Source organism: Gallinula chloropus (assembly GCF_964237585.1).
Source record: "Gallinula chloropus genome assembly, chromosome: 2".
In the NCBI taxonomy this organism is placed as follows: Eukaryota; Metazoa; Chordata; class Aves; order Gruiformes; family Rallidae; genus Gallinula; species Gallinula chloropus.
Genome location: NC_140086.1, coordinates 99,471,155 through 99,489,317, shown reverse-complemented (window position 1 = coordinate 99,489,317; position 18,163 = coordinate 99,471,155). Strand labels below are relative to the sequence as shown.

Here is an 18,163-nt window from a genome sequence, read left to right as displayed (position 1 = left end):
CTTCCTAGATAGAGGTAATTCAGTCCATACCTGTTCTTACTGTTATAGCTACAGCCTAATTATTTGTAGGAGGTGGCAATAAAGTTCTGCTTGGCTGATCCCTTTCTCTAAGGAAGAAAGTTACTGGAGTCTGCATTAAAGTCCACGTGAACCAAAACGTGGAGTGAGATTAAGCCTGGAGGAGAGCAGGAGAATGCTGGCACTTCCTTTTCCTTGAAAAGCTGTTGTACTTCATGTATTCTTTACCAAAAGATGTAGTCCTGATCAGCAAACGCAACACTGTAAAGTCAAAGTGCTTGTATTGAGGGATCAGCTCACAATTCCCCCTCCTGTTGGCTGGAGCACCACTGAAAGCTGCCAGCTGGAACAGACAAACAGAATGGACTTTGGAGTAAGGCAGCATATGTAATATGTGTATATCTACCATACCTGCCTATATGCTTCTCCTGGCTGCCATCCCTCCTCTAGCTGAGAGTGCAAGTCAGGCTCAAACTGTTAAGAGCCAAGAAAATCCAAAGTCATTACCAGCAGTGCTACTTGCTCATATTGTTACAAAAATAACAAGCTTTGTCGTATCAGTGAAGGATTAAGATACAGCTAGAAAATTAATCTCACGGCTTTACATATTTTTAACTGCTGGAATCTCATGGCTGGCTGCCACCTTAAATTTTAATATCTCTTGTGTTTGTGTGATAAAACTTGCAATTATGGGGGACAGTATGGTGTCATGGGGAAGATAAAGAGGAGCATTGCATGCGTACTCTGTAGCCTCATTTGCTGTGGGTTTAAGAAACAATGCCATTTACATTCTTATCTGTGGATCAGCAGCTGTGCACTGAATTGTGACTGAGTGTGCTTTGTGTTGGAGCTTGATGCTAATATCAGGAAATGCAAGCTAGTTTTGCAGTGCATGCAAGGTCTTTTATTATGTGGAAATTAAACTTCAATAGATGTGTAGCCACAAAGAAGCATGGGAGGACACAGTGCTGCTTTTGTGCATCCGCTATATCCTCATGTGCTGTGTCCCTTAAGGGTTCTGTGAAGCTTGTGCATGCAGTCCAAAGTCTCACATTTTGCCACTTTGATAATTTGTATTTTCTTAATATAAATTAAAACCCACAACTGTTTGCTATAAGTTGCTTGTGTTCCTGAACTCAGGACAGACATGCAAACAGTCCCGATCTTTGCATCAACTCTCAGTGTTAGTGTTGCTGGAAGTAATCATGTGAAGACCTCAGTCAGCTCTTGTGTAGAATACAGAAGTTCCTACTTGTCTCCTTTTAGTGGCAGTGAGATTGTGAAGTTGGCCTTGCAGAGGAAAAAGGCCCATAAAATGAACTTATTTTTCTGCCTTCTGATTGGGCTTCTGACCTCATGATGTTCTGATATGGAGCCTGATGCATTTTTCCTTAGGCTAAATGACTGAAAATCTTTCTTAGGCATCTGGTCCATTTAGCTGCTTCTGGGAACAAGCGAAGGTTACAGCAAATGCACAACATCTCAGAGACCTTGAGTTTGAGTAATAAGCTCTTTCTGCGAATCATGATTTTTTGGTGGTGAGCAACTTTTCCAAATCTAGACAGATTTCCATAGAAACGGGAAAAAGGCCCTGTGTGAAATTGTGCTCTTACTATTATAACATCTTCCTTTCCCCTTAATCTGCTGAGGTATTTGGGGTTTATGTTATATTAACTTGGAAATATTTATTAGGTTGTCTATCCTAATATATATCTATTCTATGATTCTATGATTCTATCCTAACAAATTTCTTGCTTTTCAGAATGAGAACAGAAGAGAGACATTCTAGAAACTGTTGAAAGATGAAGTTTGTAAGAGTTGTATGCTCTATATGGTGCTTTGGTTTAGTTGAATGTTCTGAAATAAAATGCTACATAAAAATAATCAGTTTCAGTAATGTGTTAGAATAAATGCACAGATTTATGGGATGGGCAGGTGTATGCTAGTGGGTTCAGCTGGAAAGGCTTAAAAAATCACGTTTTCAACTGGAGATCACTTCATGCATAGAGGAGAGCCAGGATAGATTCACCAAGGGAAAATCATGCTTGCTCAACCTCTTGCTCATTTCAGCATGGAAATCTGGCTTGATGGATAAGGGGGAAACAGTGGATATTATCTGCCTTGATTTCAGCAAGACTTTTGATGCTGTCTTCTGTAACATCCTTGTAGAGAGGTTAAGTATGGGCTGGATGAGTAGTCAGTCAGATGGATTGAAAACTGGGCAAATGGTTGCTCCCAGAGGATGATGGCCAATGGTACAAAATCTAGTTGGAGGCCACTAACTAGCAGTGTAGTCCACAGGTCAGAACTGGATCCAGTCCTGTTCAATCTGGATGGTGGGACAGAGTGTAAGCTCAGCAAGTTTGCTGATGACAGACTTTGGAGGAGTGGCTTATAAGACATAGGCTCATGGTGCAATCCAGAGGAACCTCAACAGGATGGAGAAAAGGGCTGACAGGAACCTCAAAATTCCACATGTGGAAGTGCGTAGGGAGAAGAACAGCTCCAAGCATCACTATGTGCTGGGGACCTCCTAGATGCAAAGCAAGTGGGCAGAAAATGACCTAGAGGTTTTGGTGGGCATCAGGTTGACCATGAGCCAGCACTGCGCTCTTGCCCCAGAGGTTATTGGTATCCTAGGCAGCATTAGGAGGAACATTGCTAGCAGGTCTAGGGAGGTTATTCTTCCCCTTTACTCAGCACTGGTGAGGCTAGTTCTGGGGCACCGGGTCCAGTTCTGGGCTCTCCAGATGCGGAGCTATTGGCGAGAGCCCACTGAAGATGATTAAGGGACAGGAACATGTTTCCTATGAGAAAAGGCTGAGGGAGCTGGGGCTGGTGACCCTGGAGAAGGCTTGGAAGGGACTCTTCAGTGCGAGAGAGTTCATGGATTCTCCATTCCTCGAGATACTCAGATCTGTCTGGACATGGTCCTTGGCAGTTTGCTCCAGGTTTCCCCAATTGAGCAGAGCAGTTAGATAAGGTGACCTCCAGAAGTCCCTTCAAACCTCAGCCCTTCTTTGGATTGATTTTGCAAGTCTTTATAGTTAATTTCAGTCCAGAATAAAATAATTTCATTTGCAGCACCTTTACAGTGAAACAAAAAGCTGTTGAACATTGTGGGACCTTCAGGACTGATTTTAGCACTCCTTTATGCTGAAGGGCTCATTTCTGTTCAGTTGCTGATGATACTGTGCCCTGACACTGCCTAGGGCTCAGCCAATAAAGGACTGTGTTCCAAGTGGTACATTTGGAATGATTTGGCTTAAAGTAAGAACTTTTGGGCTTTTTGTCTGTTACAAAAGCAGATAACTATATAGTTGATGGAAGTCCAGAGCAACAACTGGGGAATACAAGGCAGTACTAAATAGCCCTGTTGCTGAAGAGTTTGCATTGCAGAAGTAGTCCCTGGAGACATCTAGAAAATTGTTGCTCTTTCTAAGATTAAGCCTTACTAGCTAAATCCTAGTCACTGTAGAGGAGCACACCTATATGTATTCTGTTAGGAACTGCTTCCTGAGAGAATGTCTAACTGCAGATACCAAAACACTTCATGCTAGAAGCAGTGTGTGGTGTGCTTCAGTGTTTTGGTGACAGTTATTTCTTGGGATCAGTGATAACTTTGTAATTGTGTGGCATAACAATGAATCGGGAGACCAACTTCCTCTTTGGTTTTCTGGGAACTTTGCAGCTGCCTTATGAGCAGCACTTTTGTTGTTGCTGGGTAGAACTGAGGTCATGCAAGTAAAGTTATGTTTTAAATCAACAGTCAGGTTTTTGGAAAGATAAGTCTTTCCTGGTTTTGCAAGGAGTTTGCCTGAAACCTTGTCTCTTTGTACTTGGGACTTGTTTTTAAATCTACTTTTTTTTTTTCTTAATTAGCGATGATTTGTGGTCATTTTGCTTATATCATGAACAGAATTAATGTTTGCACCAGAGACCTGAGAAAAAGTTGTGAGATTCCAGTACTCTCAGACCAGGTTCTTTTAGATACCCACATGTGGGGTGTGTACTGTTTTATAACACATTTATTAGAGATATTTGATGTAACATGGGATTGCTGATTTAGTGGAGCAAGAGGAGTTGGTGGAGGACTGTCTCCCTGTGGGAGGGACCCCACACTGGGGCAGGAGAGGAGTATGAGTAGTCCACCTCTTGTGGAGAAAGGGGTGGCTGAGACCATGTGCAGTGAACTGACTGCAACCCCCTGTGTCACTTGCAGGGATGAAGCAGAGAATCTGGGAATAAAGTTGAGCCTGGGGAGAAGGTGTGTGTGTGTGTCTCTTTTAAGATTTGGTTTTAATTGTTATCCCACTCTATTTTGTTTGGGTAATGCATGAGATTAATTTTTTTCTCAGTTGAGCCTGTTTTGCCCATGGTGGTAATAGGTGAGTGATCTGTCCATGTCCTTATCTTGACCTACGAGCCTATTGTTATATTTTCTCTACCCTGTCTGGTTGAGAATGGGGAGTGATAGAGTGGCTTTGGGGGACACCTGACCTCCAGCCAAGGTCAATCCTCCACCCTTAAGCTGACTTATTTAGGGAATTTAGTGTCCTGGCAAGGAATGTCCTCTTAGAAATTCTGGAGAAGTGTCTGTTTGGATTACCTTGATAGCTGAGAGAGAGTAACTTGTGGGCTACGTCAAGAGCTGACTTACTTCGTGGATTTTAGCATAGACAATAGCAATAGCATCAGGGATTCCTCAGTTAAGTGCACCTGCTAATTTCTTTTTAAAGTCAGAGCAAAATAGGGTCTGGCTAACTGCAGGCAGAATATCTGTGGGTTTTGAGGTACAGGAGCCCAAGCATGCAGATCTTTCTGGGACACTTCTGCATGTCCACAGAATGAGGTTTCCAGGTAGGTAATTTGTTCTCTATCTTCAGCTTGCCTGATCTCCTGTGTCATCCATCAAGAAGTCAGGAAGCAGCGATGAATCCTGCATTGAACCTGTCTGTTGGCGTTTACTGTGACATTCTGAATTAGAGCTCCCATCTGACCTACTTTTTTCCTGTGTGTCTCTTGCAGCGCTTCATGGCCGCAGAAGGGTACTGAACACTATTAGAGGAAACAGACGTTGAGACACACAACTTCCACACTGCTGGAAAGCTGTCACTGCCTTCCTGGTGCAGCATGGCATTTGGACTTGGTGTTCTCTGCCTGTTACTATGGGCAATAACAGGTAGGAGTTTACTTCTTGTGTACCTGAATCGCGGAGAACAAGCGGAACGGGCTCCTGGAGTGTGTATGCAGGTGTGAATGATGCATGAATAAGGCAAGAGCTGGGAAATCTTGAGACTCCTCAGTGCAAAAAGTCCTTGTAAGGTGTAGCTTCATAACTGACAATTGATTGTAGCAGGGGAACACAGTAGCTGTTTGGAGCCAGTTTCAATAGAGGTGTTTGACGGGAGATGCACGAAGCAAGAAGGGGTAGGGGGACGGTTCAAAGAGTTTTCATTCTCTTTCTCCTGCAGAGCAGCTTCTATTGTTTGTTTTCTAAGTTATCTGTTTTCTTCTGAAGTATCTTAGAATGGTTGATTTGCTAGAAACATAAATGCATTTATTTACAGCTCTCATGTCATCCACTCTACACACATGTATTTCCTTTCAAAGACCACAGGAAAATCTTGTAAGTTTCTGTTTCAGCCACAGAGGTGGGAAAATTAATTCCATAATTAGACAGTTGAAGAATGATCGTAATTCTGAATAGTGCCTCTGTGTCATAGGGAGACTTAATCTGATGCAGGCAGTTTTGACGTAGCAACTACAGAACAATATATGAGAACATGGGCTGTACTTCTTTAAAAGATAGTGTTTGAATTCTGGCTGTGGAGATCTTCTAGCAATATCTATTTTAGCAGGAACTGAGAAAATAATACTTGATTATCTGGCTTTTATCTCCTGTAGTGTAAACAGGATTGTCTGTTTAATGAGGGATAGTCTTCCTAATGTGCTAAGACTTAAATTGACTACTGTATTTGGAAATTATGGATGAAGGGAGATAGGCGTTAATTACAACTGTGCTTATAGCTGGTTTGAAGTAGTCTGCAATATCACCCTGAGGATCTCATAGTGTCAAGCTTTTCAAGGAGAACATGGAGCTGAGTGGGGGTTTTTTGTTTCTGTGGAAAACAACATGTATGCTTTTTGTAAATAAATAAAATGCTCTCCTATGAGATACTGAATACCTGCTGTAGGGTCTGTCTTTAGAGAAAAAAATAACCTAGCAACTTCAATAGAAGGCAATAATGTGCAGTAAATACTGAATATTGGCTGTAGAGAATGTCAGTTTTATGCTTTTGATAATGCTGTTAATTTCTGGCAGGTAAGAATAACTTCCATGTGCATATAGAAAGTCTCGTTTTTGTTCTTTAGTTGCAATTTTTCTACTGTGTTGATTTTATCTGAGGAAAAAAACATTGCACTCAGATTCCTGGCTGTATATTCCAAGCCTCTCCCTGTATCTCTGGCACCAGCACACAGTGTTAAGGAGCTAATTCATTCTAGCATCACTTATTATTTTAGTATAAATTTTAGTATTCACTTATTTACATCTTGGCAGTTTGCGGTATTTTCCATGCAGTTAATATTAAGTCTAAGGAAACTGGAAGATACTTGCTGATTTCCAGGATCTGTTTGCTGAAATGTATCAGTGAATTCACCCTTGATACATCAAAAGGACTTTTTGTTTTTTTAACAAGATTTAAGATGAATTGACTCAGGCTCAGGAAGTTGGTAGATGTTAACTTTGCAGTTTTTCTGTGCACGTGAGCTTGTGCTTTTAAAGGCTACTTCTTAAAAACAGTTTTCTTACCACATGTTTTAACTTAAGGTAATGAGAAGGCTGACTTAATATAAGGAAGGGTTGGCATTGCATTGTTGAGAGAAAAGTGAAATGGGTTTATCTTCAGAAGGATATAGAACAATATGCTCTTATTTGTCAAAATGAATTGAGGCAGGCTACTCTCTCCTCTTTAGATGACCTTTATTCATTTTCTTTTGTGTGTGGTGTCTTTTGGCTAATACTGTTTGACTGCTTTTCATGAATGTGGTGGGTTGGCCTTGACCTTTTCATGAGTCCTTCAGGAATGGCCCTCTCCAGTGCAGATGTCCCATGGGTTTACAGGTCCTGCCAGAAAACCTGCTTCTGTGTGGGCTTTTCTCCACAGGGCTGCAGTTCATACCAGGAGGCTCCAGTGTTGGCTTTCCATAGGGTCATAGCTTCCTTCTGGGCTTATCCACCTGCTATTGTGTGGGGTCCTCCATGGGCTGCAGGTGGATATCTGCTGCACTATGGACATCCATGGACTTCAAGTGGACAACTGCCTTCCCCACAGTCTTAACTAAAGGCTGCAGGGGAATTTCTGCTCAGGTGCATGGAACAGCTTTTCCCCCTCCTTCTTCATTGACTCTGGTGTCTGCAAAATTGTTTCACACTCGTATTCTCACTCCTCTCTCCTGGCTGCTGCTCTTGTGCAGCATTTTTTTACCTCTTTAAATATGTTATCCCAGAGGTGCTGCCAATGTTGCTGTTTGGCTCAGCCTTGGCCAGCAGTGGGTTCCATTTGGAACTATCTGACATGGGGATGTCTTCTGTTGTCCTCTCTGAGAAGCCACACCTGCAGTCCATATCCACCAACCCCCTGCCTACCAAAACCTTGCTATGTAAACCAAATACAATGAAAAACAAAGCTAAACAGTAGGCACATCACCTAATGGATACAGGTATCTACCACTGACTAATGTTTCTACCTCTCAGGAGACCTGAGCTGAACATGGCAGTAGGTAGTGTATACCATGTATCATGTGACTTGAATGACTGACTTTCCAAGGCTGTGGATGCAGCTCCTAATATCTCCACTCAGGCATTCCTCATAATGCCAGTCTCACTTCACTGGCTTACATCCATTCATTGATGAAATCAGCTTATATTGAAGTAAATGTAAATTATTCTGGCCTTTAATAAAAATCAGTATTTTTTATGCTAATGCATCAAAAAATGATTTTTTTTTTCTTTGAGAGAGAGAGGACATTGCTTTCCACCACAGAAACAACAGTTTACTTTTGTAACTAGAAACCCAACACCTTGGAATCAATTCAGCCTAGCTCTCATCTTGAGCAGGCTTATTCTAACCTGGCATTTGAGGCAGACCTTGTAACATACTGCTATTGAAACACATTTCTGCAAATATAACAGTGTTCTCATGGCTGAGTCTCAGTGTTCTCATACTGTGTGGCCACATTGTTGTGCTTTGTTCTGAGATTAGCCACTCTAACAAATAGGCAAAGATGGATTGGCAGGCAATTGCAGTCACAGGTGTGCAGTTTTTAATTCCGTGCATTCCAGTCATACATTACATGACCCAGTCTTTGCTAGATATCACCAGAATCCCTTTCTTTACTCTAGAGGGATGTGTTTCTAAGTACATTACACACCATCAATTTTCAACTTATTTCACTACTGCTGGTCTTGGACTTTGAAGAATAAAATGAAAGCCCTTTCCACACCATGTATCTAACACAGGCCATGAGTGTCAAAAGACACTTAAAGATGTAGGTATGCCTTTGAAATGACAGCAGAACCAGTAGTCTGGGGTCTAAGTGCATTCTTTGTTACTTACACTGCCCTGGGTAGCTGTTCTAGTAACGTGTCCTGGTTCACGTAGGTCTTTCCAGAAAGAAAAGGTGGCGTGCTGCATGCTTATGATCTTTGAGATTATAGTGAGTAATGCAGTATGTCAGGTTTGTTCACATTGTCTGTGTCTCCCTTGGGCTCTGGTGTTTCCTGGTGGAGGGGTGCAATGGCTGCATCTGTACATCTAACCTCCTAGTTTCCAACTGCAAATATCCACTGTCACGGATGGGACAAACGAAGTGTCCGTTGAGTGATTCAGTGTGTTTTGATGCTCATATGTAAATAAAGGGGAGAATGGGCAGTGTGTTGGATGAACAGCTTTGACAAGGCCAGGTCTGGTCCGTGGTTTGGGTATGCTTGGATTGTGAGCTTATCTGCAGCCTGGGGGAAAAAAAAGAAAGGAGAAATGCCGGGGGGGGGGGGGGGGGGGAGAGGGAGGAGGAGGAGGGGAGTACACTCAAGTGTTCTTTAGATGTGGGTTCCTCCCCTATATAGCATTGATTTTTATTTTTTTTTTAGTGACAAACAGGGATAATAACAATTCACAGAATATAAAGAATACTTGGAGAGGACCATCAGGCCCACTGAACTAATTAGGGAGCTTTGACAGATGTTGGAAACAAGAATTGAATGATAAACATCACAAAGGCTACTGTGGTGGCCACAAAAGCTTTGCAAGCTCATTTGTAGATGTAACTAGAATACTATTAGCTTTTGCGTTACATGTGGTTTTGTTTTTAAATAACTGAGCCTTTTTTATCTATTGGTTCTTCTTCTCCTCCCCTTGCAGTGATTAATCTGCAGTCAGCATCTTTACTGAGGCCTAAAAGATTACTTTGGTATCCTGGATATACCCCTGTTTAAAGACCTCTGAGAATTCAGGGAAAGGGAACACTGAATAATCTAAAAGCAGCCCACAGGAAAAGAGTGAGAATGTATTTCTGGTGTCCTGAGATGTTAGCTGTTGCTAGAGAAACTGATGAAGTGACATTTTGATGTTGGTGTTTTTAGTAATACGGCTTTTCTGTTTTTCAGGACACCACTTTCTATAGGCCCTTACTAAAGCTGCTGGAGTATAAGCCTTTTTTTTTGGCATTTATGACATAAAGCATGCTTTTTAGCTACTTATAACTCTGCTGTGGAATTTGGCTCTAGAAATTGGAGTTCAAATTCTCCTCTTAAGTACAATAAAAAAAAGTTATTTTGCTTCCAGGATCATATACAAATAGTTTCAATGTGATGTTACAGTGAAACTCAAAGCTTACTTCTTAATCATACAGCATCTTTCCTCTAAAAATTCACCAAAATGAAGTACAAGTTACGTAGACAGATAAAAATCATTAACCCTAAAAATAGAATGGAGCTAATATTTTACTTAAAGGGACTGAAGGGACCAGACTTCAAGAAAGCAGAGACTGTTCTACTCTTCCTGTAGAAAAGTGCTGTAGGACCTACTATGGTCATGTAGTTCAGAGGTTCTCAGTCTGTCCACTGTGTGCTATGTGAGCTTTCAGTGCTGCAAGTGGGAAGGTAATGGAGGTCATTGTGGTCAAATTTGAGTTTTCTTGGTGCAAGGTCTGAATCTGAGCTCTTCCCTATTTGCACATTCCTTCTTATCCCTTCTTTCTGCTGCTGCTTGTACCCCTTGCTGCTAGGGAAAACAAATAGTCCAGCCCACAAGTAGATAGTTTTATTCTTGAAGGGTTTCAGATTGGGATAATTATCCATGGTGAACCCAGTGTTAGTATACTGTCATAATTTCCTGCTTACTGACTAAAGAGTATTTGCCTCCAGGTCATTCATGGTTGTGTGAGCCTGCCAGAGAGGGAGGAGAGCACGTGTTAGATTTTGCAGTTAGTCTCCATGTCCAGCTGAGGAAAGGTCTGCAGCCATCTGTGATGGAGGAACAGCTGTGTTTCTGTTGGGCTGTTGCCATCGGTGGACTCATGCACTGAGATGTGAAAGAGTGGTAGTGTGCAGCTCAAAGAAGGGTCTGGATGTGTCCTCTCTAGAGGAAGACATTTCTTTAAAATGCAGCTGTATTCCACTGTGTGACTGTTTTACTGGGGTTTTGGTGAGGGGTGTGGGGTTTGTTCTAGTGTAACTGGCTTGTCTGACTAGGTCTCTAGATACACCAGTGCTGTCCTGCAGTAGACATAACAAGTTGCAGCGAAAAGGAAGGGGAACATTTGGCTTACAGAAATTTTAGGCTATAGATGGCGCAGGCACTAGAAGACTTTCAGGGCTCAGAATGAAGGGAAGTGGTCTTTCTCTTGGTAACCTGAAAGAGTACATCTGAAACAGATTTGTGTGATGCTATTGTTTTGCCATTAATGGTCACAGTAGGACAGTGCTTTAATTTCTGAGTTCAGTTAACTAAAGGAAAGCAGCTGTGCTGTGACTTCGGGACAGCTAATAATGGGTTAGCAGACTCAAGTGTTACTAGTGACCTTTTATGTGGCACACTTTCAGTAAATTTTCTGTCAATGAGAGACCTCAGTATTTCTTACTTGAGCCCATTGCAAAGATTCAATAGGAAGAAGGGGAATATGAGATTGTAGATCAGATTAAATTTACTTTCTTCTATATTTTCTATTTGAAGGCAATTAATGGACATACTTAGTGTCAAGCTGAAATGGCAGCTAAGTTCATTCATTCTCACCCACTTACTGCTAGTTTCTCAGGTGTAACTCGTAACTGAAGCAAGAGGTGAAACTAGATTACTTTGATATTTGGATTACACTGGTAGATTTAATTTAAAGTTGCAGGAAAATAATTTTCCCCTTGTAAAGATATTCTGAAACTTAATGTTTTTTCCGGTCCTTGTTGGGATGAAACCAAGGCCTTCTGACATTTAAAAAAGTAGTTAGCTAAAGTCTGTGGTTAGGATGCTTGCTTGGAAGATTTAGGTTCCAAGTCATGCATTATTTTAGGAATATGCCAGACTTGTTCAAACATACTGTCGCTAATGAAACACCATCAGTTTTGTGGGAGGTTGACTGTGCAGTGTAATAGCTGATGTATCAATTGGAAAGAGACAGAGTGAAATTTGAAGCTTGCTTTGACAAGTGAGGATTTGGGCTCAGGTTAGAGTTTTAGATTATTATGGTTGTGTAAGTCTGTCTCTGAGACAGGAACTATAGGCCATTCTTTTCTGAAGAAATAAGTAATGAAACTTTCATATTTCTTTTAACCAGTTGGTCACTTTCTTCTTGAGGGATGATGTAAATATGGGAAGGATTGAAGATGAACCCTTAAAGGAGTTTTTTTGACCAGCCTTAATAGTGCTGTTCCTTAAGTATTGTAATGAGATGCTACTGACCTAATATTGCATATTCACACAGATTAGTGTTTCTGTTTTATCCTATTAAAGACCTGTTTCTTCTCTCCTTTCTGACTTACAGGATTAACTACTTTGATATTACCTCAAGTGCTGTGTCCAGTTCTGGGCCCCTCACTACAAGAAGGACACTGAGGTCCTCGAGTGTGTTCAGAGAAGGGCACCCAGGCTGGTAAAGGGGATGGAGGGAAAATCCTATGAGGAACGGCTGAGGGAGCTGGGACTGTTAAGCCTGGAGAAGAGGAGGCTGGTGGGAAATGTTATCACTGCCTTCAATTTCCTAAAAGGAGGTTGTAGAGAGGTGGGCGATGGTCTCTTCAGCCAGGTGACAGGAAACAGGACAAGGGGAAATGGCACAAAGCTGCACCAGGGCAGGTTCAGATTAGATGTTAGGAAAAAAATTTTCACTGAAAGAGTTGTCAGGGCCTGGAACAGGCTGCCCAGGGAGGGGGTTGAGTCACCGTACCTGGATGTATTTAAAAGACGGGTAGATGAGGTACTTAGAGATATGGTTTAGTAGAGGACAGGTATGGTTGGACTCGAAGATCTTAAAGGTCTTTTCCAACCTAGTCATTCTGTGATATGGGTGGAAAAAGGACAGAATGGTTAAACGTGCTGCCTGACTCCTGTATTTCATCTCAACCCAGAGCTCTGCTATCTCCCCTGTCCTAAGCTGTGCAGACATCTTAAAGGAAAGACTTGTGAGTCTCTGCCAGGGTCTGAAGTTCTTGAAGGTGAAAGGGAATGTATAGGAAATACTTATACAAAATGTGAAAGGAAGAACTGCAGAAGTCCTAAACATCTCCTGGGTAGATTAAACATGGGCTATGTTTGAACAGGATAAGTGGTTTTAAATTCATGTGCCCCTAGATAGATTTAGGTTTTCTCTGGTAATGTAAAGTGGAAGAGTAAATATCATCCCAGATCTGTGTGGAGTCAGAAAAACAGTCCTTGAAGCTGTTTATCATTTTCAGCAGTGTCCTATCCAGCTATACCTATTTGCAAGTCATTGATCTTTATTTAAGGTATGGTTTTGTTTCATGTTTCTCCTCACCCTAAATAGCCAGCTCTAAAAAACAGTCATAGAAAATCTTGTCTTCTCTATCACTCAGTGTGTCATGCAGTTGTTTTGTTTTGGGCGTTTTGCATTGAACTTCAGCTACTTTGGAAGCTGGACATTGATCCCAGGCAGTATGATGCCCCACAGGTATTTCAGGAGCTGTGTTGAGATCATGTATGGTGAAGGTGTGTACTGCAGTTCAGTGAACCGTAGCGTGGTGGTTGGGCACATTGCGTGCACAAGAGAATCTGCATCTCCAAGGTTCTGGATCATGGTCAGATCTATCCCGTACTGCTGGTCTATTCCTGCTTGTTGAATTTATTTTTCCTGCCTGTCAGCTCAACAGATTTGAACTGGAATCTATTAGTCAAGCTGCCTTCTTTTTCTTTTGCCATATGCTCTTGTGAATAATGAGGTTGCTGCTGCCAGAATTCAGCTCACAGCTTTGTTAATGATGTGCAAGGCAGGCAGAGTCAATGTTGCCTTCCATTACTATGTTAGCTCCACAGTGGTGGAATCTTGTTTTCATTGGTTGATTTAGCAAGTCTGGCTGAAAAACATGTTAAGAACGTCCTGTTTTTATTCAACTGTTTTTTTTTTTTGAAGTGTGATCAGATTTTTCAAGTTGCATTTTGGAGAGAGGAATTCTGAAGAGCTATCATAACCTATAATCAGAAAAAAAGAAACAACCTTAGAAAAGATGTTAAAAATTGCCTGACATATACACTGTATTGATTTATGCTTGATTTAAACACTTTGCACTCACTCTGTGATGTGCTGTGATAATAATACTGTCGTCATACTAAAAGATTGCAGCTTCACTGCAAAGGTGGGAAGGATGCTTCTGCAGCAAGCTCTTGGGATTTCATATGAAGTAGTCACTAAAGCAGCAAAAGTTCAGAAAATCAATCCAACTTTTGTGTTAAGCCTGCCAATATCGTTCATGTGAAGGACTCTTCATGAAGTTCAAGTGAGAAGGCACATGTTTCTCCAGTGTGGGTTTTTGCTGCCTTTTCCTGCAGATGAAACAATGACATGTTACAGAATCTTATTTGAACTTTGTTTTAAAGCATGTTTTGCTGACTATGCTCTGGGGGGTATAATGGAGGTGCCCTGTGATTATTTCTTTTTTCATGTTACCTGCTTTGTTCTTGTTTTTAATTATTAGCAAATCACTTTAATATCTCCATGTATTTGTAGCAGGGGAGTAAGAGTTACTTTGCCAAAACATACAGAGATCTTATACTGGAAAATCCTCTGATGCATAAATACTACTGCAGAGGGGCATGCTGAAAAAACAGTGGTGATGTTAGCAGAAGAAAATAAGTTTGTTTATGCAGGGTGACAACTGTCTTTATCTTGTCTCCTGTAATAAGCCATTTTTGGTCACAGTAAACTATATTACACATTGGTTGTAGTGTTGTGCCTTATGTTCATGGTGTTGTTTCAGGTTCCAGCTGTGAGCAGTGCCGAGAGGGAGCCACATACTCAGGTGCAGTAATATCTCCCAACCTAGAAACCACTAAAATTATGCGAGTTCCTCATGCTATGTCAGTGTCTGACTGCATCGCAGCGTGTTGTGACCTTTCTGGTTGTGACTTGTCCTGGATGTTTGAACAACGCTGTTACATCGTGAACTGTCAACACAAAGAGAATTGTGAACCTAAAAAAATTGAAACTGTGAAGTCCTATCTTACTTTTGTACTGAGGCCATCTCAGAGGCCAGCTTCGCTGCTAGGATTTGGGCAAGTGATCCCAAGTATGGTCCACTCTGTGGGACTCCAGAATGAGCCATCTGATGAAGTGAGTAGCCTGAAGGAGCTGTCTCTGCTTGGCAAAGATCCCAGCCTTGAGGAGATACCTGAATACATTGATGATTATAAAGACTTGGAGCAGGACCCCTTTCAGGTGAGCATCAAACATGAGCAGAAGGAGAATGTGGATTATGCTGACTGGGGCCTCATGGTGGCAGGTGAAAACAGCTTCAACTCTTCAGTGAGTGATGGCGGAGATAACCGGGAAGACTTTGCTGAGAAGAAAGGGGAGGCTGGGAAGGTGGAAAGCCTTCTGAATAAAAACAGCTCTGAATCAAGCTCTGTCACTGAACACTCCATAGAGGGCTTGTCATCTCTGCCAGAAATTACGCCCTTTCCTAGGAAGACATTTGAAAGCGAAGCAGCTGTTCAACGTCTCGCACAACCTGATGATGCTTTGCAAAAAGAGGTATGTGTCCCTCTCAGGAAGCAGGTGGAGTATGGTGAGGTCACTTTGAAATTGTTTTCATTTACAAATCAAATTAGGTTTATTGTTTGTAATGTAACCTTAACACTCAAATCACTTATAGTCCTGTTACAGTGTAGAAAAGGCTGAAAGGGAGAGGACTGTCTAAGAGGTAGATGAATCACTAAAGGACTCTTCTATCAGGTGATAAGGAGCAGATCTCCTTTTGGGACACTGTGGGATTTCCTTGGAGAAGTGTACATGAGGGCTTGGACGTGGTGCAGTAGGAGTGTTATAGTACACTTCCATTCTGACACTTGGCAACTCCTCTGAAGAAGTTAGCTGGGTTGGTGGACCTTCTAGTATTCAAAGGCCAAGACAAGTAACCGTAAGGTCCTCCATCAATAAAATGAAGCCTCTGTGGTGCTATGGGTTTCATGTTATTCATGTTCATAGGGGTGTTAAAATTGTAATGGTGCTGAGTATATACCCTTTCTAATGCTTTTAAAATACATGAGAGGCAAAATACATAAGGAGGGACAGTGGTAGATCTGAGGCCATGATGTACAGCAGAATAAAGTGAATAGGGTGGGTTGTTTTTCTCAGAATTGTTTTGTTAATTCTGGCAATAAGAAAAATAAGTTAAACACTTAGATACTTAAGATGAACCTGCTCTCTATTGATGTCAACCATTTTGACCTGTAGGGACTAAAGGGACTCTGGTTCCTTAAAAACAGGGTGGGATCAGTGGGAAAGTTGAAACAGACTATAAAGTCAGTGTTTGTATTTGACACAGATTCTTGCTAGAGGGAAGGGGAAATTAAGCAATGTTAGATGGATTGGTAAAAATTCTACCAGGTTTTGTAACCAGCAACTACTTATCTCTTGCAGTAAAAATGATAATTTATTGCCATTCTTGTAGAAAAGTGAAAAACATGTAATAAAGTTGTGTGAAATCTGTGACAGCTGAAGTTTTTGGAGGTGATGACTGAAACAGCTGAAGTATGGTGGAGAGCAGCAAGTCTTAGGGTACATTCTAATTTGGATGCCATTGGAGCCTAGAGGTGTAGCAGTTTCTGGGCTCAGCTTTGAGGTCAAGATGTTCTGTAAATTTCTGGAATTCTTGGGGTGCTCTGGGAGTGCTGTGAGGAACGTGAGTGGTTGCTGCAGCTGGGGAGGACAGCTTGCAGAGGCTGGGGCCTCTAGCAGCTTCTCAAAGCTCTTTCAGCTGATCTTGATCAAAGGGTGCTTTGGGCTTTTGCCCACGTCAGCTCATGATCAGGGTTTTGACACCTTGCAGTGGGTGTGAAATATGGGCAACCCTACTCCATAAATCCTTACTTCCATTTTGCCACACCAGCCAGAATAGAAAGATTTTGGTGTCTCTTTGCGGGCCACCTGTGTAGATGGAAATTTACAGTGAAGTGAAATGGAGAGAAACCTATTTCTCACTGTGTCAGGGAAGAGGCGCTACATTATGCCGGCACAGGCATTGGAATTCCTGAGGCTGAGGAATGGGCTTGTTTCTTTCAGTGCAGAAAGGACAAAACTCTAAAACCAGTCTTCAGCCCCAGCTGATTGTGATGTTGAGCTGGTAAGACAACTGTAGTTAGAAGCACTGATTTGGCAGTGCTCTGTTAGCAGAGCTGTAGAGGGTTGATGGGATAGTCTTGAAAGCTGTTCATGAAATGTGTTGTGAAATTACCCTAAAGTCCCTCTATTAATGTAGAGAAAGGTTATGAATCTGAAGAAGTGTAAGGATTTGAGGAACTGCCAAACCCAGATGGTTATGCTTAACACAAACTTATGGCTGGCTTCAAGTTTTTCTGGTTTGGGAACTGCACTTGTGACTAGTGAAAAAAGATGTTGCTTGTGATAAATTCTGGCAGTAGGATTTCCTTCTTGCGTGTCTCTCCAGCAAGCAGACATTTTAATCAGACCTTGTATCGGTTGTTAAGTACATATTTGTTTCCTTCTGAAAAAATGCTTCTTTGGAAACCAAGTCTTGTTACTAAGGAAATCTTAAGTTTTCATACTAGATGAAAAAGGTTGAGATGTCTCCAAATCATTTTCTCACTGGTATATGACCCAAACTACCTCTCAAACTGTTGTCTTTTTGGGTCGGTTATGAAAATGTATTGGTCTTAGAACCATTTTTGCTAATAGCTTTAATAAAATATCCTCTGTTTATTGCATGTTATAGAATATTCCCCTTTCCTCTGCTTAAAGCTGCCGCAGCAATTCTATGCCTCTGTTCCTAGATCTATGCTGACACACAACCAGGATGGTGGCAAAAACGCATGTGTCTCCTTTCAGAGTCGTTGGCAGGATGCGGTGTCTTCGGGTGCTGTGCTTTTTGAGCAAGGGTCTAGAGAGAGATTTTAAGCTAAGACCAGCCAAACACATGCTTCTGGAATGTGTGCCCTGGGACCATCCTTGGTGTAAACAGTCAGGTGTAAAGAGCTTCTGTGTGTGACTTGGGATAGAGCATGTGGGGTTTGTCAGTTAACTGAGTAGCCTGGTTTTGGGATTACATCGGAGTTCAGAATGATCTTTCTTTGGGCTGTCACCCTCCAACGGCTCAGTAACATGAATACATTTAGAACTCTGTACAGAGTAAATGATCTTAAGCTGCCTAAACCAGAAATCTGTGGAGCTGCCCGTCTTTGTGGTGTAATACCTGCCAAGTATTAATTGTCTTTTTAGAAGTTTCCAGTTAAGTGCTGGTCTGTTAAGGAAGGTGAGGTTTTCCAGGTCTTGGCAATAGCTGCAATCTGATTATGTTGATGATGTGATGCTTCAAACACCTTTTTTAATAGGTTAGACCTGACTTGAGTGTATTGCAGTTGCAGGAATAATAGTGCAGTCACAATGGATAAAGTTCTACTTA

General features: G+C 41.7%; 1 protein-coding gene across 1 annotated transcript in view; it reads left to right on the top strand.

Annotated features, from left to right (window-relative positions):
* Positions 1–5,151: 5,151 nt before the first annotated feature.
* The window catches only part of KIAA0319, a gene marked incomplete at both ends in the record, with an annotated part of 42,304 nt that continues 29,292 nt past the window's right edge, over positions 5,152–18,163 (top strand). Inside the window, 2 exons of the mRNA XM_084280281.1 lie at positions 5,152–5,200; positions 14,504–15,276. Coding sequence (XP_084136407.1) covers positions 5,152–5,200; positions 14,504–15,276 — 822 coding nt within the window. The remainder of the gene's footprint in view (positions 5,201–14,503; positions 15,277–18,163) is intronic.